Raw genomic sequence first — 27844 nt, 5'->3', positions numbered from 1 at the left:
ACACATTTCGAGTTTATAATATGAAAATAAAAATGGAACTCAAATTCTAATGTATGTCTACGGAAGTAAACAGTGACGTCACGAAGCGTCACAATGAACCGATAAAAAGTCGATTTTATCCGCATAAGTTCGGCCAGCTGACTGCGTCCCCCGCACCCGTACGCACTGAAAAATCTACACGAGATTTCAGGGCGACAGAGACGGATATATGCGGGAAATGTACGCGTGTGAGGGGGATAAGTGTATCATTGCGCGGCGGCGCGGTGGGCGGTCGCCAGCGGATGATGTATAGAGTGGTGGAGTTAGGTTCAAATTGCGTCGGGAAGTGGCCGAGATTAGAGTCAGTGCGGACGGTACCGCGCGTCGTAAGCCCACTTAAGACTGTTTTTAATACTAGTATTTTTTACGCGATCGCAAGGATTTAGCGGATTTCTGATTCGTTCGTGCGCTTTGATTTATAGCTATCGGTTTTGTGTTTACGTTAGTGGTTGACGGATTGTCGCGTGCTCATAATCCACCGGCTTCTAGTAGATTATGACGGATAAGAAGAGATTTGGTGCTCAGTGATACAGGCTGAGGAGTTGACCCATTGAATTGTAACGTGTAAACAAACAAATTATACTATTGGTAAGATTTTCATAGTTAAATATCCATCCTTTACGCAATTGGCTGCTAACAAAGATCTGATAATTGTAGTCTAGTTTCCAGCCTGTATAGGCTATCATAGATTTATGGGTGGACAGATACGTTTAACAATGTGTATAATTTAAACAGAACAATCCAATTGGAATTGCCACATGTGCGGTGTTGTCATAGATAAATTATAACCATAGAGTCTAGATAATGTCACCAGGATTGTTATATATACTCGTACTAATCTATACTAATTTTGTATTATTACAATGGCGGCTTTGTAATATTTTGGAAATAAATCAAATCTATTAAAACAGCATTCTAATGGAGCAGAGAGAAGTCGAGTTTAAACTTTATTCGTAAAGAAGATGTTCCATTATAAATTTCTTTATAATTTAAGAGAACCATTAATCAATTCATCATTCCAATTAATCAATTAAAATCTTTTAATATATTATATTTTAATGTTGAACTTATACGTAAAAGTAGACATAACACGATGTATGATAGATAGACTAAAGGATTTGAAAATCTAACGAAGTTACCATATTTTGTTTACTTTAAAATAACCAAACATTTACGAGAATTTCTTGTATAATTTATATTAAGAAATTCTTTTAAACGTATTTTTTACTTATGCTGTATGTATGTATGTATAAATAACTATTAGAAGCCAGTCTTATATTTTATATAATTATATAAGTGAGACAACTAAAATTCCAATAACGATAAAAATATATAATTCAAATATAGTTTATCACAATCAAACGATAACGGACGGAAGCGACGGCTAAGTGCTATACCTAAAATATATCATAAATATCATATTAAGTTTCAAATACTATACAGTATAACTATAATTTAGAGTATTTCTCCTTTAACAAGACTAATTCCAACTCCTTAAATTAAGTACCCATCTGTCTCTTTTTATCACAGCTTAAAAGAAAGAGAGAAAGTATAAAACCAGAATATTTGTTTTGTTTTTAATATTCACGATCACAGACAAATCACATCACATAGGAAAATTGTCTACAAAATATTAGCATAGTTATTTGGCTTAAAGGTCTCGTTACCAGGCCATAAAATTATTAAATATATGACAGCAATATTATATAATGTCGTTACTATATTTTGATATAATTTCGTATTGGAAGTATTATTATTTAATATTTTAACATTTATTTATATAGCAATCTAATAGTAATTCAATAGAAAACACCAAAATTTAATTTAACGAAATAATATAGTAAATCTTGAAAAAGTCAATCTGAGTAAGGCGCGCCATGTTGAACAAAAAAGCAGCAAATTTTCAGTTACCAAGCTATTGTATAAACACGGTATATTGCAAATGTCATTCCATTTGAATTGGTTTTTCGGCAACAGATGGTTTTTAAATATAAAATTGCCTTCATAAAATGATCTTTTACATCTTAGTTGCAAGATCGTAACGACTATTGAAAGGGAAAACATAGGTACATGATAATTTTAGTACTAAATTTTCAATTAAACTACCGAATTTCCTTCCGGTAAACATTCTAACACAACTTCGACTAAAATTCTAAATTTATGTTTAAGTTTCCTTCCGGTACACTCAATGATTACTTCAACAATTCAAGCTTTGAAACAAATTTATATTGTTTTAATATTTGCTTAGAATTATAATATTTATTATAGTATTGCATGAAATTTATCTGATATTAACTTAAGTTACGTTCGTAGCCAAAGTTATGCGCCGACGGAAACGAAGTATTTAGTATTACGAGCAGAACAATCAAACCATTATTTATTATTGAAGTTGAAGGTTTTTCTTAGATGCAAATTTACTGTTTAGATCTAGACTATGTTAAATAAGTAATCTATCTTCAATAGTAAAAGGAATATTCTTCATAAAACTAAATCATGCCGGGCAATCCGTCTCTTTCTGTAGTATGTGTTTACGCTATGATAAAAAGAGACAAATGTTTTAGTTAGAAAGGTGCATTTTTTATGAATAAAAGGACTCTCTGCAGTAGTAGCAATGCGAAAGAAAACATTATTTAGTGGCCATGAAAGGAAATTATTTCACACAACAGTTACACTGCAACATTTGAGAGCAGCATTTGACTCTCATCCCTGAGGTTGCAGGTTCGGTCCTCGGCTGTGCACCAATGGACTTCCTATGTGTACGAACTAAGACTTAAATTTAATGTTATTCAAGAAATTATTCTACGTGTTTTAAAGTAAATAATATATGCATTGATTTTATATTGATTACACGATAAATAAGATTATCGGTGCATAATTATATCACTTAGTACATATATTTTGAGTAATAGAATTTCCCGTATGGATAAGAAAATTTAATTATTTTAATTTATGATAAGAGCTTATTTTTAACAATTTTTATGTACATATTGTTATATATATTCTTTCGTCACGTGTGGTATAGGTGCAGTGCTATTTGAATAATGATTACGTGTTTAAGAATACTTTTTCGGAGATAAATTTTAATTTATTTGCTTTTTTTCATGTAGATGTGATACGTTCAGGGACTAGTGTTGGCCTAGTGGCTTCAGCGTGTTACTCTTATCCTTGTCGTCTTAGGTTCCCTGGCTGTGCACTTATGTGCGCATTTAACATTCATTCGAGCGATGAGGAAACTGGCTCGACGGCGTGTGTCAGACACAGGAGGCTGATCACCTACATACCTATTAAATTGACTAATGAAACACATGCAGAAATCTGAGGCTCAGGTGTAAAAAGGTTGTAGGGCCGCTGGTTTTCATATCGGTGTATGAACACAAACTCTTTTATAAAAAAAAAACATATCAATAATAAATAAGTATTGTTTTCTCTATAACGTACTTATGATCATGTAAAAAATTACTAAAAACGCTATTACTTTGTCAAAGTACATCTGCCACTAACCTTCGCAGGCGTATTTGGAACCTTTTTATTAATATTATTTCCCGTGGCCCACGTGATATAGCGTACTTTGAAAATAAATACAATACACTCTTAACATCTATGTTTAATTGTAAAGGTACAATGATATGAATCCCAGACGAAGGGCAGTAAAAATTCGCGTCTTCATAAAATAGAAACTATTGCGTGGTTAATGACTATTTCTATGTTTTTTTTTTAATTTTATTAAAGGGTTAAGGACTCATATTAGTCCCTGTAGGACCATGACTTATCATACTAAATTTATTATAAGAAATAATAAGGAAAAACCTACATATGTCTGCGCATACCTTTTAACTACAAATTTTCAAGTTTCACCGCAAACTTCATAACCAACGGAATAACTGTAATTTGGTTTAAACGTTTACCACCCTCGCAAAAATTAATCGCAAACCATTCAGCTCTTTAATAGTGACAATATAATTCTCACACTGAGTTGAAGCCACTTCTCACGAAGTTATCATCTACGTGTCAACATCGAAATCATAAAATCATGTTATCAATACAAGATATGAACAGATAGACACAAATATTTACCGATAAGTATCTCGACATATGTTTTACATTCATAGTTGGTACAATTTCGTGTAATATAGATATGATTGAAGTGTGTACTGCTATACTGTGGACATATTACGCTCCATAGAATTTCGTCGAGTTGTTAGTTACGCTTGCATTGTTAATTATTTTCTTTCGTTATATGCCTACCTAATTGCTATTAATTCCGAAATCGTTTATTTAACCCTGAACATAACAATCAAATAAATATACAGTATTTACAATTTTCTAAACCTAAAACAAATATAAAATGTTCGGTCCCTGTGGCAGTGTACCTTTACCGCTGGCAGCATTTTCTCGCTGTATTGCAATACTTATTCGTGGAGCGAGTTCTGGGGTCACCGTAACTATCTATCAGGCGCCAACCTAAATCTTTAATTAGCGCCTGTGCTATTTATGTTTTTACATTGTAAATTGGCCGACGCTTGGCGGATCCATGCGACGTCTTCGATATAAAATCTCTGTGTGCTGTGATTTTGCGGGCTATTCGATTGGATCTGTTACGCGATGCGCTTTCTAAGTTCTCATGACATTTTCGCACGTGTTTCTTTTTCCATATTTTCGTGTGTATTTGATTGACCACAATAATAACTTGTGTGATGTTTGAGTCTACTCTAGTATTGGATACGTGTCGGCCTAGAGCATACCACTCTTTTCTTTGAGGTTGAAAGTTGAAACTTTTGTGTATCGTGTGGGTCTTAAGATTATCACGTAATAGATAATCAGACTCGGGACAAGACCAAGGCTTGTGGCGCAACTTGTTTTTTCTGGTTCAACATGTGAGGAACGTCCGTGGCAACGTGCCGTATTTTGCAAAGATTTTGAGTGTCATTTTCATATGAAAAACGTCTATGAAAATAACGTTTACATTCACGAGAAATGGCAATGCGAGTCCTAGATTCTAATAGTTGTTTATCGAGATTTAGTTTCGTTAGAAGTATGACTCCCGTATGTCAAAATCCAATAGATTTTTGACATACGGGACAAACAATCCGCGAAAATAGAGGAGACCGTGAGTCATTTCTGCAAAAACCCGTCATCTTTTAGTCGATACCAACTTCGGGGTAATAAAAACAGATAACACAACATCTACAGCTGTGGTACTTTTGACATTCAACCCCTTTTGTCTTTAGTCATCGTGACCATGCGCGCTGTAAAGCACGCGAAACGTCGGAAAAATTTTAATTTAAAATTATGTAAATTAATTATAAGTTTATAATAATACATAGATTCAATCCGGTAAAAAAAGTGTTTTCTTTCAATGTGTAGCTTTTACCAAAAGACAATACTAAATTTAATTTCGGCTGTATTTTATCTGAACTGGCTTGAATTTTTGTAGAACGTGTTTTGTTGCTTATGAGCAGTGTTGGCCTTGAAGCGTGCGAATCTCCTCCCTGAGGTCGTTAGTTCAAACAAGTGAACATATGAAACTTCTATTTATACCTTTAACCACTTAATGCTCGTACGGTGCAGAAACCGCCATATCAAAAAGTCGACGGCGTGTGTTAGGCACAGAAGGCTGGCACACAAAAATCTGAGGTACAGACCTGAGGGGTTATAGTTATTTTTATGGTAGGGTTCCTTTTATTGCTTAAAACTTATTATTATTAACTTGACTAATTTAAAGATATTTCATTATTGTAAAAGATCTGGCAATGTTTACTGACCAAACGCTTTATCTGTAACTGTAAAACGATAGGAAGAGAATTGAAATAAAAGGATTTCGTAACGTATTCGCGCCCTTCAGACTTCGTTTTAATAGAGGTACCCACTTTCGCCAACTTAAATCTTTCGGCTTAAAAAAGGCTTTATATCGGTTTAAAGGGATATCAACGGCTTCGACTCGATTGGGTTTAACTTCCAAATTACTCGCTAAGAATAATGCATTATAAGATTACTTATTGATTTTTATATGGTGGCTTAAAAACTTTTCAATCTACGGTAAGATTTGTTACGGATGGACAAATAAAAAAATAGATTTAAAAACTTGTTTTAGAACAGTATGCGTCAATAGGCTGTGTTTATTTGCAAAATATTTATAAAATATTATTTGCATTTTTTTGCGAGTAACTTAATACATACAAGCATTGTTGGCATAGTGGCTTCAGCGTGCGATTCTCATGCCTGAGCTCGTAGGTTCGATCCATGGTTGTGCATTAAAGGACTATCTATGTACGCTTTCAACATTCAATCGAACAGTGAAGGAAAAGCTTCGAGGAAACCGGCATCTCTTACACCCAATGTGTGTCAGGCTCAGGAAGCTCATCACTTGCCTATTACAAATGATCATGAAACAGATACGGAAATCAGATAACTTTAATAATAATAAAGCATTTTTTATTTCGCATATATTATAAAGTTGTCCGCGAGTGGGTAATATATAGTAATATTAAAATCCTCTATTATTTGAAGAATCCCGATGACCAACGAACAGTAAATACACCATAAACAATTCGCCAACCGAATGAATGGATAAATCGTGGATTTTTCCACCTTTCCCCAGCTTTATAGGCAGACTGACAACGCTGTTTGAAATATGAAAGTTGGGTCATATATTTCCATCAACGGTTTATGGCGTTATATTTTACAATGTGTACTCCTTAAATCACACTGATAATATGTTGATATAGAGCCTTATTAGAAAGTTTTTAACGATTTGGTAACGTTATTGGAGTTTACGGAGATTGTAACGTCTGAATCTTACAGAAAAGATTTCTTTTTTATTGTTTATGTCTATATTTAAAGTGAAAGTACAGAGTACCACAAAATCACTAAAGGTTTACCTTTGGTGCTGTAAAGCGGCCGCACCACAGTACGAGTTTAAACTCCTTATAAACTTAAAAAAGTAATACAATTTATACGACACGAAATCATCACAACAAACTGATATAACAAAATATCCACTATACATATCTGCCATTGAAACAAAAACGTACATTTTGTATCGAGGTTTATCTGTAGGTCCAACGGTAATACAGTCCTCTTTTCTAATATCAAGATGGTTTAACTCCTACCTCTTCTAAAATAGTATAATTTAATTCAACCATTGCTTATTCGTTGATATTTTAGTACTTATAAAGACTAGATCAAGGGTAGGAAATTAAACACTCACTGTATCACTTCAAAGTTAAGCGTAGAATGTCGAAAGTGCGGATTGGAACGAATTTTCGATGTTCATTCGTAAACAACAGAACGAATTAAATGAACTAAGGCACAAGCTCGATTATAGCAAGATTTTTAAGAATAAGTTTACTTATTTCATTAAAATGTTTAAAATTTTATTAAATAACTATTAAAATCTACTAAGAAATATTTTCCTTTTTTAACAATGTTTGTAACTGAATATAACTGTTTCCAGGCGGAGAATGTCCAGCGCATAACTCCGTTTACAGTCAGTCGCTCGCGCGGCCTTTTCGACCCCGTGACCAGAAGGCATCACCATTCATCTCCGCGTGTACAAGGAGGCCCTGGCGGCCGGAATGGAGCCGCTAAGCGAGAATGGGCTTTGTCTCAGCGAGCTGGAGCTCCATGGTGGGGGTCACTTGCACGAATCAGTGGCGGCATCTGTTGGGTCCGCCATTTCCAGCTTGATGGCGCCCTTGCATCACGAACCGCAGCATACCCCGTTACACCATGCCCCGCCATTGCATCATGAGCCGTTGGAGAAGCTAAAACGTGAGTACGAAACACTTATTAGATTAATGTTTTGGTCGTAGCGCTGGTAGCCGCGGAGTTAACTGATCTATGTTTCGTTTTAATTTCGTATATATTTAACGTAACAAAAGAAGTATTCTACAAATGAGTGAAATAATTCATGAGAGATAGAAAGTATTTTCTTTTATTTGGACTACGAAATAAGGTCAAATAAAATATTACCCTGGGCAATTTCCGCTGCGCACCACCATGTGGAACCATCAAGTATCTCCGAACCAGTACGACTTCAAGAAAAGAGCATATCAATTGTTAAAAAGCTAGCAGCGCGCTTGCGAGGCGGCGTTATCTCTTAACATCAGGTGAGCCCGTCTGTCTCCTGTACATAAAAAAATGTGTGCCTGTACTAGTGTACACAGGTAAGAAGTGAAACTTCTTTATGACCTTATTATTCGAAGGATGATTTACTATATGCAACTTTAAAGAAACTGGTTAAATAAAAGTAAAATTAGATAAACTTTAACAAAAGTCTCTTATTATCATATACATGAATACAAAAAAAACAATTATTTCATTTTACCTTATTACTACTAAGATTATTACAGAATTTCATTAATTGTAATTGAATTATTACTATCATTGTTATCGTTATTATATATTATTGTTATTAATGGCTTCGAATCCCTTCGAATCAACCGTACTACAACAAGAAAAAGATGGCGCGTAAACGATAAATGTGACGGTAAACTTTTTTCGAAGTTTCACTTCAAAAAAACAAAAGACACACACAGGGACCAAACTTTTTAAATTCGGTTTATTTTTCACTTTATGCAATTTTAATTGTTATTATTATTGTATATATAGGTAAATAATATTATAAATACTGTAAATATGCTTCCGTATACAATTTATTACAGAATTTATTGTAATTACAAAAAATATATTTTAATAAAATTTCGATCAGTCAAATTAAATCAAATTATCTCTGTACTGTGTCTTAACTGCCTTTGGCCAGAGAACGACAAAGAGCGACATGTCATATTAAGTGGTGAGTTCTTACCAACGCTATTTCGACGAACCGGGAACCCTTTAAACACTTGTCTAAAAGAAGTGTCTGAAACAGCACGTGTATATCGATCATGGAATAAAAATTGAACGGGCGTCAAAGGCAATGAGCCGTGACGAGATGTGGGTGCAATTTGACATCAATTTGTATACAAAATTAGGGATTATTCACCTCCCTCCTTTCACCATTGAAGAGAGATGACATGCAATTATATCTTTTATCATTCTATTGGTGATAAGATACACGTGCAGTTATCAAAGTATCCTTATGCTAGTATCTCGGTTTAATCTTGAAAGACGCCGATATATGTAGGTTTCTAACGTTGATAGTTTTATCTAGATAATTACCAAGTACCTAATTCGATTCTCACAATATTTATTTATTTTTATTTATTACACTACAGAAAAAAAAATTGAACATAATTAAATCAAAAGGAGGGCAACTGGCGGCCTTATCGCTTTCGGGCGATCTCTTCCAGGCATCCACTGTGAGTAAAGAAAAAAATAAAGAAAAATGTATTAAATTACATAATATAGGCAAGTAGTGCAAAAATACGTGTTATACACAGTGATTAAGACAAAAACTAAACAAGAAAAAAACTAAACTAAAAAGATGATACGTTTAAGGAACTTTATTTCTCATTACAAAAAATTATATTTTAATTACATGAGAAACTAAATAATATGAGCGAGATACACGTCCCAACTTTAGTTCACTACATTCACTTTGACATGTATTTTTAATGCCCCTTGAATCTGTCAAACACGCCAATATTGCGAATTTTAGATGGCAACCGATTAAACAGTTGTATACTCTGTTCACTAATATATATTTTATAAAATCCGTTGTTATAGTGCCATCACCTTTCAAATATTAGCGATCAATATGGTTTCTTTAATTCTGGATGCCACGCTTCTAAACAATAACTTGGTGCTTTAAACAAACCATTGTCTAAAGGTTTTTCGACAGACACATGCGTCTGCGGCCAGCAGCGCAAAGTGCTTTTTTTTAGTTTTATAACTTATTCCATTAAATATAACTTAAAACAAGCAAGATCCATGTATTACAAAGTCGGTTAATTAATTCAGTCCCTACTTAAGGGACCTTCATTCTTAACTTATTACGTAATTAGCTTACCTTACAACATTTTATAGTGACCACATCAATATTAAGAAACTAGTTTAATTTGGCAATGGTTACAAACATTCACGTTTAATATAATATACTCGTATTAGTGAGATACATTGTTTTAATGCATTTAAAATGGTAAAATGGCTTAAAGTATTTTGTGATAAAGATGATACAACCGTGCCGCTTTTTTTACCTAAAAGATAGATGCCAAAAAATCATTATATACTTACTTTCAACTACTAAAAAATTTCATTAACTTAAATAAAATCATAGATTCGTTTCGCAGTCTTTCCTAAAGTAAGTAAAGTAGTACTTAACGCAGTAAATGTGCTGAATTTGCTTAAATAATGTTTAAAGCCACCTGATTATGTATGGAGAAAATAGCAACGATACAAGGGAGACTAATCGGATAGTTTTTACAAACACATCAGTATCGGATTACGCGCCCCTTGCATCTTTAGTTGTACAATTAGTCGTCGCTTGAGGGTTGAATAACGTACTGAATGGTGCTCTACCTTTTTATAAACGGCACTGAATAATGCTCTATTTGTTTTTAAAGTTAAGTCGCAACTAATCGATAAGTGGCACTGTCATGTACATATTTTTTTGTGATAAATGTACGATTGATCGGAAATAATTAAAGAAAGCAATTAAAAATAATAGAAAATCCTTTAAAAGTTTCTACTTCAAAATGCCCTTAATATATTAATTAATAATAGTTCTTATCTTGCATCTAAAATGCTCTGAGGTTTCTGCAAAACCAAAGCATTTGAGGCCTAAAATATAAAGATCGGTCTATGTACTGCGGAGTCATGCTCAAAGACACATACAAAATTACACGTGGTCCTTCGGAATTCATTATCAAAAGTTTTCCATCTAGATATTATAGTTTTTTGAGTATAAAAACGTCGTAAAAATAAAACAAATTTTTCGAATGTCAAAAGAGTATAAAAACAACATCGATTAACCATCCATCACTGACGCAAAAAGTCAATTTCAATAAATTATCTGTTGCAGCATCTCTCTCACACCCATACGACCTATCTCTTACAAAAATTACCCCCAAAGTCGACGAAGCATTATATTGCGATGATTAGGCTCGCACTTGCTCCGCCATTGAATTTAAATGGGGGATTAAAAATCCACTGCGTTTTATTTATTAAAAGCTATTGTATACGAGTTCATTAGTCAATTGCTGTCATCATTGATCACTGTTTTGTGAAAGATATTTTTATAGTATGATTTATCAAACAAATATCTAAAGGGCAAAGGGATATCACGTAAATACCTACTCTGTTATACATTTATTTGTTAGTATATCTCTTGTAAATTTAACACTTAAGACGACTTAGTGGAGTTTTCTATATACGTAAGGAAAAAATTGTCTTGAAACTGTCTTAGCCTTAAGAGTCGATGTGTCTACTCTTAAGTCATATAAGGCGCAACGAAAAATTGTCGAAGGTATATGTACAAATAGCAGCTCTATGTTATATTTAGCTTTGGCACGAGTTGCCTGCAAATCGCTTTAATCCGTACGTTATTCATTCCGTTTTTTGATGTCTTGAAGAGGTGTAAATAAATAAGAAAAATATTGACGCTGAAGGACATTGTCTTATTGTATTGAAGTTCCATACATGATGGATTACCCAGAGACAATGAGACGGCTTTCTATACACAAGACGGCTAATTTCGTATAATTTTTATGATGTCTCTAAAAAAATGTTGAACATTTGTACCTCACTTGAGAATCGATAGTATTATTATTGGGCCAGTAAACGAGCCGTTATGTATTTATAGGTTCAAATATTCCATATAATATGAAAGTGAAGGTAAAAAGGTTGTATTATTACACTATATATGGAAAATGCGAAAGCTGAGTATATCCGTCGAAGATTGTTCTCACATTCAGATTTTTATAAAATACGCGAAAAACACGTTTTGTGGCTTTAATTTTAAATTGAGCTGGTTTTACGGATTCTTGCTAAAGCCTTCGTTGATTTTGTCTCCGTAGGTGAGATTTTTTCTCGTTGGCGATAACCCCACATTATTATGAGGTCGGAAAAAAATCATGAAACTAATTATAGGGGCTTCAAAAGATCATAGGATTTTCGTTCATTCATTTCACATATAAATTTGGTATTTTACCCATATTTGTACTTCAAGTGACTTAATTCAAACAATAGAATTAAGTTCGTCATATATCGATGATCGCGCCTCGGTCAAAGTTGTTTTAAAGAATCTTTATTTTTCCCGTCTTAAACGATTTTTTTGAAACTGTAATATTATACTTCTGTACTTATGTTCTTCTCTTGAACATTTAATTATAACTTTGAACTTGTCTTATCAAATGTAAGTATCTAGTAAGTTATTCATGCTTTTGTATGCCAGAAGTTTTACTGAATTGAATTTCAATACAAGATGTATTACTATATTGTATCATTAATCTGTCTCAAATGAGCGCTTTCTAAAGTACTTCAAGTAGTACACTATGTGGAGCCATTTATCAATCGAAGTATTTCCAAATCAACATGACTTAGACTTCAAGAAGAGCGTACGAAAAGGCCGGCATCGCTTCCCGCTTCTGTTTAACACGTGTTAGTTAAAATCAGGTGTACATATGTATTCATTGACATTCTTTTGCAAAGCTCCGCGAATCGAAACATACAAGCTTTATTTGTTGAGCTTATCAAGTCTCGTGCTTAAACTCATTCCGGAGGCTGAGTGAGACCGTAATCCGGTACAAATATTTGTATTCCTAGTTCGTGTCGAGATTATCAACTTATCTTGGACGCCTAAATCTGACCTGTGTGATAGAGAATTTTAGGGTGTGATGTATGCAAATACACTTTGTATGCACGTGTTTTAGTAGGATCTATAAATCATATTGAGATTTTTTTGGGATAATATAAGGTTAGGTTTATGTGATAGAAGCACAAATTATATTCTCATTTAATAGAAATTAAATTTACAAAAAGACAGAGTTTTTGTTACCCTGTTAGATTGCTTTATTTAAAAGGTTAGGAGGAATTTTAATGTTATGGATTCAGGATTTTAAATAAGGCAATAATAATAAAAAAAGGTTTTAATGCTGTTTAACTAACATGCTAAATATAAAGTTATTATCATCATCAACATCAATGGCTATACAGTATATTTCGCCATTGCAATCAATGTAGTGCTTCTTGCATCCAACTTCGAACCCCTATTGTTTCGAGGTCCTTGACAACTCCATTCCACCAACGCAGCCTCGGTCTACCGGGTTTTCTCTTGCCATCAGGATGTGAGTTCAGTAAGGACCTTGGGGTTTTGTCGTCCGCCATTCGGTACATATGTCCCAACCATGAAGTAATTATACCTAAAGTATAATATAATTCGGCAGACGGTAATTTATTAGTAAATATTATAAATTTTGAACTTTTTCTTTTCTTTTCTTTTCTACTTGTGTTGTTCTTCTTTTCATACAAAAAAATATCATATTTCCCAGTTGTTCTGTCAATGCCCGGGTAAGCATGCTCAGCAAACATGGCAAAATACAGTCATTGTTAACATTTTTCTCTCACTTTGCTCTCCTTGATATGCATTTCCTACTCACACACTTATATAAGATACGATTTAATAAGTAAACATTATTTTATTTGTTTAATGTCTTAAAAGTATTTTTCAACTTACTAACAAATGTTGTCCTTTATCTTAAAAATTATGACGAACTATACCTTAATAAGCGGATATAGTAATTAATTTCATTAATTAATTTAACGATTTAAAAATAGACAATTTAAAATTATTAGTGATATCTATGCTCTCCGTAGCTATACATACAATTAATCTCCCACTGTAATTTAATATTTGTCAAAGTTCAAAGCTTCACCTATTGCCCTAAACACAGATTTATTACAACAAAAACTTAGTGAAAAAAACGCCGCCATACAGTCTACTGTCTCTGATCCGCCGTTACTATAAAATATTTTTTGTAACAAAAAATTGCGAACCCCGGTGTCATTTGATTGTAACATCGTTGCCGCGTTGCGTTTTTTTCTTTGTAATAAATTTGTTACTGGCCAGCTCCAAATTAAAAAAAAAATGTTTCGTTGTATGTGTTCTGTTCTGTATTATAAAAAAAACAATACAACAATATAAGCCTAATTTACCTACTATTGTATACATTATTCTCTGTAGTAATAAACACTCTTTTTATACCCTACCTTTTATAAACTACTGGAGTTGTAGTCAAAAGACAAGACGAAAGAATAGAAAGGAAGAAAGGATGAATAATATATATATATATATATAGCAGAATTGCTAACAGTAGTTTTGCAAACATTTGCTACGTGAACTTGCTTCTTTACGAAAAAACCTTTACATCAACGTCAATATTTTCAAAATCCTGTCGAGGGCGTGACGCAGTTTCTGTACGACAGATGTCTGCATCCGCCCCGCCAAATCCAAAAAACATCCAAGTAGGCGTGGTAGCAATAAATTTTGTCAAAATACTCGACATAAACACTTCCCATAGCCGCTCTATTAGAATAACAGAACAAATCGGTTTTAATTTGTTAACAGCCGTTCAGAAATGGGTGTCACATGTCGGAGTGTGAGGTATGCTAACTAATAAATCGTTTCTCTTCGCCTTCTAATTGCCGATGACAAAGTTTAATAGCTTGAGCACATGTTTATTGATGTTCCGTGGCCGTATAGATCTTTTTAAGAAAGAAAAAACGGTAGTATTTGTGTATTAAATATAAACTATTTTAATTAAAAACCAATAAGAATTTATAAAGATGTTTTATATTTAGTTCTACCCATGGTAGTTTGGAAGTTTTTGTTTAAAAAATCGTCGTGGTTGTTCCGTGCAGTAAGAGCAGGTTTAGTATGACTTTGACAAAGTTCTAAGCGCTACTTTGCATAAAAGTTACCTATCAAAAAATAATATTCTTAACATAAAAAGCGCTCTTACTGAGTGCAACTCGTATACTATTTGTATAAAAATTGATAGTAAAAAAAGTTTAAACGCTGTGTATACGTTAAATACTTTGTCAGACTCATTGGTTTTGCTGAGCCTAAGCCTACGATTTCTCTAAGATAAATACAGAGGAACTATTTACTGCAATATTGTTTCGATGCATGCAGTTTTGATTCGTTATTCAATAAAAATGTTTTCTTTGCATGACAGGCTCCAGTGTTTCTGTTCCCTCACAAAAATGTACTTAGAACTTTTCTCTTTCTTCTCGATTAAAGTAAATTATATTAAAAACAGAGTTTTCTATTATTTTAAAATTGGAATCAAAGTTTCTATAGGCGGAAATGTTAGTTGCTAATTGAGCTTCTGTGTAAAATTGGTGACAGTGCACAGCATGGTATCGACTGATGAATCGCTAAATAAGTAAACGGGATAAATCAGAAACACAATATTTACGGTGGAAGTGATTGATAGTGTCAGACAGATGGGTTAACCCTTTCACTGCTAACGGGACATCTGGTATACAATTATGGTCACTGAGTATATATGAATATCTTACTAAAACTATATCAAATGGTCGCACTTGTTTATTGAGGAATTAGGTTATTGTGAAGTCAATTAATACCCTTTAACAATATTCTTAATCCCAGCTTGATTTTAAGGTCAAAAATATCACAATACTTTCGATAAAAAATATTTTGCTAAATTTACTTTGAGCAACCAATGCACTAAAGGAAAGGTTCAGAGTCAATACTTAGTACATAGCAATTTTAAAATTTCCTTTTTTCATAAATTAGTCTCTCTCATTGGTCCAAACAGAATATATTTAACATTACGATCTAGTCTTATTTAACACCAATAAATAATTTAAAACTAACTTTATTTAATAAAAAGGATAATTACATAAGAAAGTATCCAATAACACTACTTACAGTCTCTACAGGGGAAGATACTGTTCTTGTGTAGTGTATTTTATTTCCACTAACCACTCTTTAGCACCTATCTATCGTGCACTTACACAATTCGAATGGTTTTGTCCATTCTCACAAGACCCGTAGTGTAAAGAAGTTATGAAAAAAAATCACCATATAAATTTTATTTGATTAAACAATTGACAACAGAAAAAAATAATTTCATCAATAAGTAGTGTAATAATCGACTCAAATATAAGTCATTCCTGCCACTCAGATTTTATTCCCTTTAGATTAGAGACTGTTGTGCCGTGAGGTTCAAGTGCACAGGTGCTAATTAAAGATTTAAGTTGGCACCTGGTTGGCCTCGCTCAACGAATAAGTATCACAATACAGAGAGAAAAGGCAGCCAGCGTTAAAAGTACACTGTAACAGGGACCAAACTTTTTAAATTTAATAAGTTTAAGGAAATTGTAAATATCATATATTTGTGTGTTGGCTATGAATCATTTTATTAATTAGCAGTAATATATTATTAAAAAAAAAACATTACATAACACAACTGTATATACGAAAAGAGCACCTTCGCTGATATTTATGATAATGCATCAAAAATAATTCGTCTCCTATCTCTTGTTTATATTATTTTTATTCTCGCTATAAAAGGGCAGAATAACGGTTGCTATAGGCGCTGCGTGTATACGTCGATGGGATAATAAATCTTTTTATTTTATGACAAATTGTTGTCTGAATGTGCCCAGTCACCCTCGCGGTAACAAAAGATCTAGAACAAATAGTAACATAATGGGCTATCGTGGTCAAATACAATACAATGTGTAACATACAGAAACATAAACAGAATCATTGTTGGTTTTGTGGCAATTAATGTATCTTCTAAAATTTATGGCATAGCCGTGTGGGAATAGGAATTATTAATTTTAGAAGAAAAAAATGTTACATTTCATTTAATATAGAATTGACAATCTGTGAGTGAACTTAAATTTTTCCTTATGGGAAGAGCTTTATATATATTTAGAAAAATTAATGGCCAAGCGACTCAGCCCAAATTTTTTCTTCTTTTACAATAATCGTGTACATGGTCTATATACAGAAATAATATTTTAGCACAGACTATAGTGAAGGCGTTTGTAAACATTAGTATATGACAGTAACTGACAATGGCAGATGACATTGCATTTCGTGCGTGGTTTAAATGTGCCCGGTAATATTAGTGTTATGACTTTACAATATTCTGTGGATTACTCTCCCTCATATATTTTCTAGATTTGGATTTGAATTCAAGTCGCAAAATACTAATAAACATTAATGTGTTTTCACCCTTAGTCATTTGGTAATCGCCATAAAATCTGTATCACTAATATATTTATGATATTATAGCACCCACTAATATTTATGCAAATTGAAAATATACAGAATGGCATCGTTTACAAACCCCAACCCTAGTGAAGGGCGAAACGACATATGCGATGTGGAATATTTCATTTTACGTTTAAAATTTCTTTAGAGAAACAACGTAACTTAAATTTACAGATAATATAATTTTTTACGGTTTAATAATTTTTATCTATGGAAATACCATTGCTCATTGAGAAAATAATTTTAAATTTCGAACAGCGACGTGTATTCGAAAAATTATACTTTTTTTTTTTTTTTTTTTTTTTTTTTTATAAAATAGGGGGCAAACGGGCAGGAGGCTCACCTGATGTTAAGTGATACCGCCGCCCATGGACACTCTCAATGCCAGAGGGCTCGCGAGTGCGTTGCCGGCCTTTTAAGAATTTGTACGCTCTTTTCTTGAAGGACCCTAAGTCGAATTGGTTCGGAAATACTTCAGTGGGCAGCTGGTTCCACATAGCGGTGGTGCGCGGCAAAAATTGCCTTGAGAAACGCTCAGTCGTGGAACGTCGGACGTCGAGGTGATACGGGTGGAATTTTGTATTTTGCCTCGACGTCCGATGCTGAAACTCAGCTGCAGGTATTAATCCGAACAACTCCTCTGAACACTCTCCATGGTAAATGCGGTAGAAGATGCAGAGTGACCCCACATCTCTACGCAACGCCAAAGGATCGAGCCGCTCGGAGAGGGATTGGTCATCGACGATTCGAACCGCTCTTCGTTGGATACGGTCAAGTGGAAGGAGCTGGTACTGGGGAGCCCCCGCCCAGAAGTGAGAACAGTATTCCATGTGGGGCCGTATTTGCGCTTTATAGAGTTGCAAGCGGTGGCCCGGAGTGAAGTACCGTCTCGCCTTGCTGAGCACACCAAGCTTTTTGGAGGCTAATTTAGCCTTTCCCTCCAAATGACCGCGAAACTGAACGTCGTTCGATATGTCAACGCCAAGTATTCCGATGCTGGCTGTGGCTTCAAGAAGAGTGTTTTCGAAAAGAGGAGTAGCGACAAAGGGTATTTTTTTCGCGGAAAACGCGCAAACTTGTGTCTTCTTGGGGTTAAATTGGACTAGGTTTAGTCTACCCCAGTCCGAGACTCCACGTAAAAGAGTTTCGACTTCAGACACAAGTTTGTTCCGGTACTCATCGACAACTGCCCGAGAAATACCTGCCCGGCCAGTGTAAAGAGTATCCCCAGTGCTGTCGTCCGCATAGCAATGAATGTTGCTAAGTTGCAACATGTCATTGATATGCAGAAGAAACAGGGTCGGGGACAGAACACAGCCTTGTGGGACCCCAGCATTCACGGGTTTAAGGTCGGAACATGCTCCGTCGACGACGACCTTGATGCTCCGATCGGCTAGAAAGCTGGAGATCCAGTCGCATAATTTCTCAGGAAGCCCGTAGGCTGGTAGCTTCGAGAGCAGTGCTTTGTGCCACACCCGATCGAAGGCTTTCGCTATGTCCAAACTAACCGCTAGTGCCTCCCCCTTGGACTCAATTGCCTCTGCCCATCTATGAGTAAGGTATACTAGAAGGTCACCAGCTGAACGACCACGACGAAAGCCGTACTGATAGTCGCTAATCAGCTGGTGGCCCTCTAGATAACTCAAGAGCTGGCCATTAATAATGGATTCCATTATTTTGGAGAACAAGGAGGTTATTGCGATTGGGCGATAGTTGGATGGATCAGTGCGATCGCCTTTTTTAGGGATCGGATGTATCGAAGCGGTCTTCCAGCACTTCGGGACAGTGCCGAGCGAGTACAGGTACCGGAAAAGGCGCGTCAGGACCGGAGCCAACTCAGGAGCACATGTACGCAGCACAATTGGAGGGATACCATCCGGCCCGCTCGACTTATGAATGTCCAAGGAAGATAGTGCTCTGCGAACAGCACGTTGCTGGAATGTGATTTCCGGCATTGAGTTATCACACCGCGAAATCGCCAGTGGTGATCTCCCCCGGTCATCCAAAGTCGAGTTGGACGCAAAGAGACAGCCCAAGAGGTCGGCCTTCTCCTTCGCAGTGTGGGCGAGCGAGTCATCCTCTCTGTGCAGCGGTGGTATCGATGGCTGACAAAAATTCCCTTGTACAGCTTTGGCGAGAGACCAGAAGGCTCGGGTCCCAGAAGGGAGTTGGGCCAATCTCTCGCCAAATCTGGCGATGTGCTCTGACTTTGCCTTAGCGATTTCCCGTTTGAAGGACCTGGAGGCTGAGTTATATGCTTTTTTATGTTCGCTGGTATTGGCATCACGAGATATCGCCGCTTCCGCCCATGCATTAAAGCATTCTCGCTTTCGACGCGATGCCGCCTTGCAAGAACGCTTAAACCAGGGCTGTGACCTGCCACCGATCGGCACCGCAGAGAATGGAATAAAAAGTTCCATGCCCTGCAGAACCACTTCGGCGACTGAGGCAGCGACGGAATCTGGAGCTTCCGACGAAAAGCACATAGGCCCCCAAGGGTAGGACGCAAAGAAAGACCGCATCCCATCCCAATCTGCTGACCGATAGTGCCAAATACGACGACAACCCGAAAAACGGGGCCGAGGAGGGCGCGTAGTAGGCACAGTACTCCGGACCACACAATGATCCGATGAACCCAATGGCGGGTCAACAGAGACTTGATAGGTCTCCGGATGTGAGGTCAGCAGAAGGTCCAACAAAGAGGGTTTATGACCATCCACATCTGGTATTCGCGTAATCGCAGGGACCATTTGTGACAGGTCGTAAGCTAAAGCAAAGTCGTGAAAGGATCTTCCCGCGTGATCGGTGGTTTCCGAACCGAGCCAATCGGCATGGTGAGCGTTAAAATCGCCAAGTATCACGATTTCAGCGGTAGGAACCCCTTCGAGCAGGGAATCTGTAGCCATTTGGATGTGCTCAATGAGTCGCTCAGTTTCGGTATTTCCGCTATGGGACCTATACAGGCATGCGTAGAATCGCGGATGGTCATCGCAGTCTACGCGCAGCCAGAGGCTAGATAGGTCCCTTCCTTCAAGCGACCCGAGGCGACGAGAACAGATATCCTCTCTGACGTACACGCAAACTCCCGCCCGCGGCACAAATGAATGTTCCAATTTGTACCCCGGGTAGGAGAGGTAGGAAGTATCAGCCGGGAAGGATATCTGAGTCTCAGTAAGGAAGAATAAGGCCGGCTTCGCAGTTTCGAGGTGAAAGTGAACCGCGTTAAGATTAGAGTTGAGCCCCCTAACATTGGTAAAGTCCACTGAGAGCGTGGAAGGGGATGCCTTCGGTAAATTCTTCCGTTTGCCCCGAGATCGAAACTTATAGTTTTTTGAGCAGTTTTTGCCCACCCCAGAATACGAAGGGCAGCCTGTGCATCCACCACCGAATACTGATTGTTCCGATGATGGACGCTCAGAGGGGGATTCTCCACAGCGGAAACGTGTGGTACCCCCCTGGGGTAATCTCTGTTTAAACTGCATCTTCATATTCTGGGGGAGGGGGGAATTGATGGGCTCCGGGAGTCTCACTCACCGCACGAAACGCGAGTACAATAAGATGAACCTATTGCATCACTTCACGCCGGTTTTCTGTGAGACAGTGGTACTGCCCCGGTCGTGCCTGCCCGATTGGCTGAAGCCCGAAAGCAACAGCATGGCACTCCCACTAGGGGATACTTGTTTAAACAGTGGTCACATGATGCGTGATCTCACTTTCATAGAACCTTATCGGTGTTGCTAAACGTGACAAAAACTAGACGTGTCGAAATAAGCTTAAATTTATTTTGCCTTCTTGAATTAACAAAAAACACAACCCATTTAATAAAGCCAGAGTTTTCATTTGTAATAGTTATCCGACCGCACCCTGTTCTACGTGTCATTGTTGATCTCCTAGCATATAGAAAAAGTAATTTGTGCCCATATGGGACCTGTGATTGCTTTCTGAACACCCCACATGACCGCTCTTTTGCCATATTTTCTCCAATTCATTTTCTCGGATATGATGTTTGGGGTCAAGATAATATTTTGATTATGTTATTAACACAGCTCCGGAGGTATTGTAATACCGGTATAAGTTCTATGATAAATAAACAAGGAAATTGGTTGTATAAAACAATAAACATATAATATAGCCCATTTCAATTCATAAAAATGTGATTTCTGAGAATGGTGACAGATACTATACTAAGATTATTATGTTTTTGAAAAATATATTACTCCGCAAAGTTAGATAATTTACGCTCTATTTCGTTCACGATAATCTTCATTATCTTAAACCCATTAACTTATTATTGCTTTTTATTTTACTTATTTATAATCAAATAAAAATTATAAATAAGTAAAATAAAAAGCAATATTTGTCACCTTTGATCCCTGTTGTCCATTATCTCTTGGTCTTCTCCGTTACTGGGGTAAAGTTAACTTCACTAATATTGTGGGGGCATTTTTACAAGTCTCAGGTGGTCGGTAATTTGTTTGTGGTGGAAGGGTTAGTTTGATTTATCTACGTAATGGGCGTTTTGGGAACTATTTCACCCTCTGTGTTGAACAAATACTAATTCATGTAACCGCATTTTATTTTCTATTCATCTGCTTTTCTTATCTATTTTATAATTGGACTCCTTATCTTAAATACTATATATAACTAATTCCGCGTTTTCCATTTTCAAATATAACGTATGCCGGAAAACCATCTAAGTCCGAACACAGCACAGACGTAACTTGTGGATAGAATAGGAATAGAAAAACATATATAATTTGTTTCTATAGTATTTTCTTCCGTTAAGTCAAATCATATTAATAACAAATGTCATTCGCATTTATTTTTGAATAACGAAACATGAAAAATTTCCAGACGCCTACATCAGACTGATAAATGGCTTCCGAAAATCCAAAAGGAAGTACAGCTTACTTGGGATTTGGTCTAGAACCTCTCACGTCCCATAACTGCTGCACTCCGCTTTATTACAATTACCGTAAGCCTCAAAGTCCCGCATTCTACAGCTGCCGGTCAGGACCTCATCGTTTTGAACCTACAAGCTAGCGGTGTAAGACTGTTATTCCCCGGGTGAAATACAAACAGCGGCGGGAGAACTCCGCCCGCAGTTTTGAGCAACTTTGGCACTTACTCTAAACATTTTAAGATACAAGTTACAATGCGTGAGCGCTCTTCGCAAAAATAATGCGACGTTCGTGCCTCCCGAACCGTCCACTCTCTACATTTATGTGTACGATATGTCGACGGCTATTTGGAATACTAATTGGTCATGTCTAGGGACTTCGTAACGATCTCTATTTACTTTTTCTGCGGTATAAAGCCAGAGTGTCCATAAAATCTTATCCCTGTAACAACGTTTACGATGTGAAGAAATTGGTTGTATTATTTTCAAAGAAAATACGAAAATATTTAAGAGACAGGTATGGGATAATCAATCCTCATTCATGAATGATACTCGCTATGAATGGAACCACTGAAACGGGAAATGATGATGAATTGTAAGAGGGTGTAAAGAAAGAGAGGCCTAATATATACACAGCGTGTAACAAGGACGGATAGGGAAAATTAGCGTATGGTTCCGTGTAGCGCTTTCAATGAAGGTTCTTAACGGTAGGTAAAATAGGAATAAAATGGATCGGCCCTAATCCATCAGCCATTTATAACTCACACGCCATTAATTTGACGATAATTCGGCTTGTGCCGATTGGCTGTAGATACAGGTACATACCGTTTCGCTATCACCGCAGTAGCATTCGATCTTCTTATCTTATATGTATTTCGGTTATAACTTTTATTCGATTTTTACGATACAATTACAAATGCTTCATTCCGCAGGTATTATCTAGATCTAGAAACATACTATACAGTAAGTAATAATTGAATATACATTGATTGAACTAATTAATTGAAGTTGAGAAGTGAAAATCAAAGTTTACGAAAGTGTCTTGGCATGGCACCTGCTCATCGTAAGTACCATTTAAGGTAGAAATTGCGTTTACGAATCTCACGTACCACAGAGCCTACCTACGGAAATGTGACTTGAAGTACTTCAGATAAACGATGAGCAATACGGTTTAACATATTTATTTCTCAATAAGAACATCACAAAATTCACTTATGTGAGAAAATATACTAATACAATAATACATTATGCTTGTTGATTAATTATATATAACCTACAACAGCTGACAATTACACTTTATTTTAAACAACAACAACATAAAAAAGAATACAAACAATTAAAAATAAATGAATAATATAAAGAAGCAATTTAACAAAAAACACAAATCTCTAATTTACCACCCATTTTAATACACTGACACACATGGTGGTGCTGAAGGTGGTGCTTATGCATATAAAAAACAAGCAAGTAGACAGGCGCTAATTAAAGATTTAAGTTGCGCCTGGTAGATAGTACCGGTGACCTCAGAGCTGGTGCTTTCCTCGCTCTACGAATAAGTATCGTAATACAGTAAGGAAATGCTGCCAGCGGTAAAGGTACACACGAAAGGGACCAAAGTTTTAAAATTTGTTTTAATTTTTAATAATTGTTACTATGAAGGTTAAGAATATTTTAAACACAATCTCTAATCTCTAATAGTCATCCTATAAAACTCTAATAAGTTATCACACTTCCCCACACTATCAACATTGAATCACAGCTTCCTCATCAAGATCTCTTATCAGTTCCGTTGGTCACTGTGGTAGGTGAATCATAATAAACATCGGAAACGACCACTCGTTGCTTCCTAGATTATGTTATTAGGCAGACACCTCCAGCGGTGGTCCAGTTATGGATTAACACAGTTGTTTTATCTTACAAGTACCACTTAAGGATTATGTTACATGACACTATCACTTATGTATATATTATGTATCAAAATATATATTCAATAGAGTTTTTATACATACGGTGAAGAAAACATAGTGAGGAAACCGATATCTTAGACTCAATAATTCGACGGCGTGTATCAGACACAGAATATTTGCTACGTGCCTTTTAGAATATGTAAACAAAAGATTACGAAACATATACAGGAATCTGAGACCCAAAAGATTATAGTTCCTTATAGGTAAATGAGATAGTATTTACGACATCGTATGCATTGTAGCCATATTTTTTAATATTTATTAGGGTGATATTTAATAACAAGTTTCATTCTTTTTTAAATATAATCTCTTTTTAATAAAATAAGAATTGTATGTACTTGAATTGGTCCAATACTATAAAATGTCTCTGCCAAAATGCATGGGAAATTCTCCGGTTTTGCACATGTTAAAATTGTATGGACGCAGCGCAATCTACATATTTGGGTTATTTTTATTACACTTTACATTAAGGTTTAGTTAATTCAATAAACTTCATGAAATTAAAGCAACGCAAAATAATAAGTTTCTTGAAATTGATGTTTTCATAATAGAGTTTCATTGTACCTCTTTATTGTAAAATAATGACCTGTAATATATTACATACATTAATAATGCTAGCCATTGTGACAACGCAATAAATGATATACTTAGGCGTTGAACTAATATCTTTTGACAAGTGTCATTCGGATTGATATAATGCGTTCCTTTGTTTAATGGTTATTAATATTTTCATTGTTGTATGATAATTAATTTGAAGTATATTAGGATTAAATAAAAAGCGATATATGAACAGCTTATTCATAGCTGGCTAATATCTATATATATGTATATAATCGCAATCATTTAATTATTTATTTTGTCGCATTTCGATTCAAATGCTCTAAAGTAAATCCATATTTAATTTCATTAGCAACACCGAAATGAAAATATTGATAATGTACTCTATGGTATATTTCGATATTTTACCTGTGGTAGCGGATGCGTTAGTTTGTTTTGACTTTTGGCGCCATTGTCAATTTCGCGGGAAATTTGATTGATAAATGTATAAGAAAACATGATTATATTATTGATGATATATATATTATAACAATAGTTTAGTACTATAACGAATAACTGGATATATTTAAAACGAAGCTTCAATACATAGACTAAAAATCATCGGCTCGGATTGACCTAATACACTATTTCAAAACCACCTAAAGGTTCGCCAATATCGTTGATGTAATTTTTAAATTATTATTTTTATATTTGGTGCGTTGGTTGAGTTTACGTTTTAAATTTATAATTTAGGTTCACGACTAGATATAAAACTGTAAATATCAACTAAGTGTCAGGGTCGGGTCGTAAATTATTACGATAACTTTATTTGCCTGCGCGCGTCTGTTTCGAGCAAATACAACAATTCTGTTTATACTTAACAAGAAATGTATAGAGGACTATACATTTAACTTTGAAATAAGTGGAACAGTTTATTTTGTGTTAAAAATTTGGTGACGAAATAAAAAAATGCACCTTTGCATTTGTTTCTAGTTCTAAAAAGCTGAAGATTTCAGAAAATCAGATTTGATGACAACTTTTGTAATCACAATATACTTGCGTAATTATTACAAATTATAAACTCTAAAATCACTGTTGATCTGATCTGTGTTTAATTATACCTATCACAAATATAAGCATTGTTGTGTGTTAGCCCTGAAATTCTCGAATCCCAGTTCAAATCAATGGAGATTAGCTTTATGTGTCTAATACACTCCGTTGACATTTGTGTCGTTCCGTTCCGGTTTCTTAACGTTCTGCTTCATCATATACATATATATATACATATAGATATTCCTTCACAGGAAATCAGTAATAATACTATTTACAGCACTAAATACGTAATAACTAAGTAGCGTCAAATATAATATCTTTATAATAAATAGTAGGTAATTAGATTTTCGAAATAAAACACGTTAATAGGCTCATAAAAGTTATGAACAACACGACGGATTTAGCGATACCATTTGTATGATGATTAAGTACAATCACAGACAATATTTATTTGCTATTTGCTAATTTATTCAACTATAGGCACTTCATTTATATAACGACTATTTCTTCGAGCCGGTAATGCATTCTGATTTCTTCTCCTCAAGAGTCCACTCTTGAATCTCTGGTACTCAGAACTGAACAGAACAGGACGCTATATTGTTAAAAGAACATTAAAACTTTGGTTTTCTGGTTTCTTCCAATTGTGTTTTTTCTGGTCGCTTGTTGGTCAATTTGGTAATTCTGAACTGCCTGAACTATTTGGTAATTCACATATAGATTTCCCTGACGGTAGTCAAAGTCTTAGATTTTAATATATGGAAGTCATAGTTTACGGTCTCGACTGGTTTGGGACTAGGTTTCTGAATGTTGAGACGTTTGGGCTTAAATTGAATTATTTGCGTCAAATAACGTTGATGTATCAACAATTAAAAAATACAACTATTCTATTACTACTCGTTAATTTCGTTAAAATCCATTTAATCCCAAAGATTAGTTCTATCATTTAATAAGCACTTTGGATATAAATAAAATTTTTATCTCTTCAAAAACCCAACAATAACGGTTACGCCGTTAAGATCAATTCGCTACTGTGGACTTAAATCTAAACTCGAAATTGTGTTTATCGTATTAATGAAGATTACGTTGCATTACTTTGGATTTTCGGTTTTTAGATAAACGCCATTACGGCGTTACCGTTATTTATTTACTTTTACAAGAGGACATAACGATTGTCATATCATCGTGTAATGTATTTCTTCTGATATTAATAATGATGAGTTGAAGAAAAGGAGATCAAGAAGAAAACATTAAAGCTAGATTGTAATGAGTAGGAAAAGGGCTACGCAAGATTTATTAGCCCGGGTTGTAACATCATTGCTATTAATAGTTTCTTAATGAAAAGCGGTTTTTTAACAACAAAAATCGACAGCATTTCCTTGTGTTTATGATTAGTAGTAGAGTACCCGGACGTAAATAGATTATCAGTATTCCTTGTATACATTTTTAATTATTTCTATATATTAAAATTATTAATAATTAAGAAAAGAATAATTCGATTCAGTCGAATCTTTCTAAGAATAATTATTAAGGGTCTCAGACACCTTAACTTGACTTAAGCATATTCACAGATTTATACTAGCGATTCTGTTTTTTTTCGAAATATTAAAAATACTACAAGACCTACATATGGATAAATATACATAGACTAATATTAAACAATATAATTTTATACACTAGTAATTATAAAACACTTTTTTCGCGACTGTCCCACTTCGTGTAGACTTTACAGCACCAATAAAACAATGTGCTTATCACACGTTATCAAAGCAGCAAACATTAAATTTATTTGTACGTGTCGTTTGTACCATACGTTTGTAGGAACCGACGTTTATTTTCTAGTACCATTATTAACTATTCTTTGAGATACAAGAAAAGATGTAATGTGTCCTTATATATCTACTCATAGTAAAAAATTTAATGTCACTGAATATGACAATACCAGTTTCCAAGCCTTCTAACTATTAAACTCAGTTAACAAAATCAGTTTTTATATATTTAATTACAATTCGTTGCAGTAATACAGAAATAGGGTACAATTAAAATAATTAATTAAAAGTGGCAGGACTTCTGGTAGCATTAACGCTTTCGAGTGTATCTTGATGTAAATAAAATAAATGTATTTTATGAAATAATTTTACCAATCGAACAACATAATTTGTA

The 27844-nt window shown here is 35.1% G+C and overlaps 1 protein-coding gene across 1 annotated transcript in view; it reads left to right on the top strand.

The window, feature by feature from the left end:
- The first annotated feature begins 325 nt into the window (after positions 1–325).
- The window catches only part of LOC123717487 (pituitary homeobox homolog Ptx1), a 48462-nt gene continuing 20943 nt past the window's right edge, over positions 326–27844 (top strand). The window contains exons 1-2 of the mRNA XM_045673492.1: positions 326–627; positions 7493–7809. Coding sequence (XP_045529448.1) covers positions 7614–7809 — 196 coding nt within the window. The 5' untranslated portion in view covers positions 326–627; positions 7493–7613. The remainder of the gene's footprint in view (positions 628–7492; positions 7810–27844) is intronic.

This window comes from Pieris brassicae, chromosome 12 (assembly GCF_905147105.1).
Source record: "Pieris brassicae chromosome 12, ilPieBrab1.1, whole genome shotgun sequence".
NCBI lineage: Eukaryota > Metazoa > Arthropoda > Insecta > Lepidoptera > Pieridae > Pieris > Pieris brassicae.
This window is presented reverse-complemented; position numbering and strand designations above follow the sequence as displayed.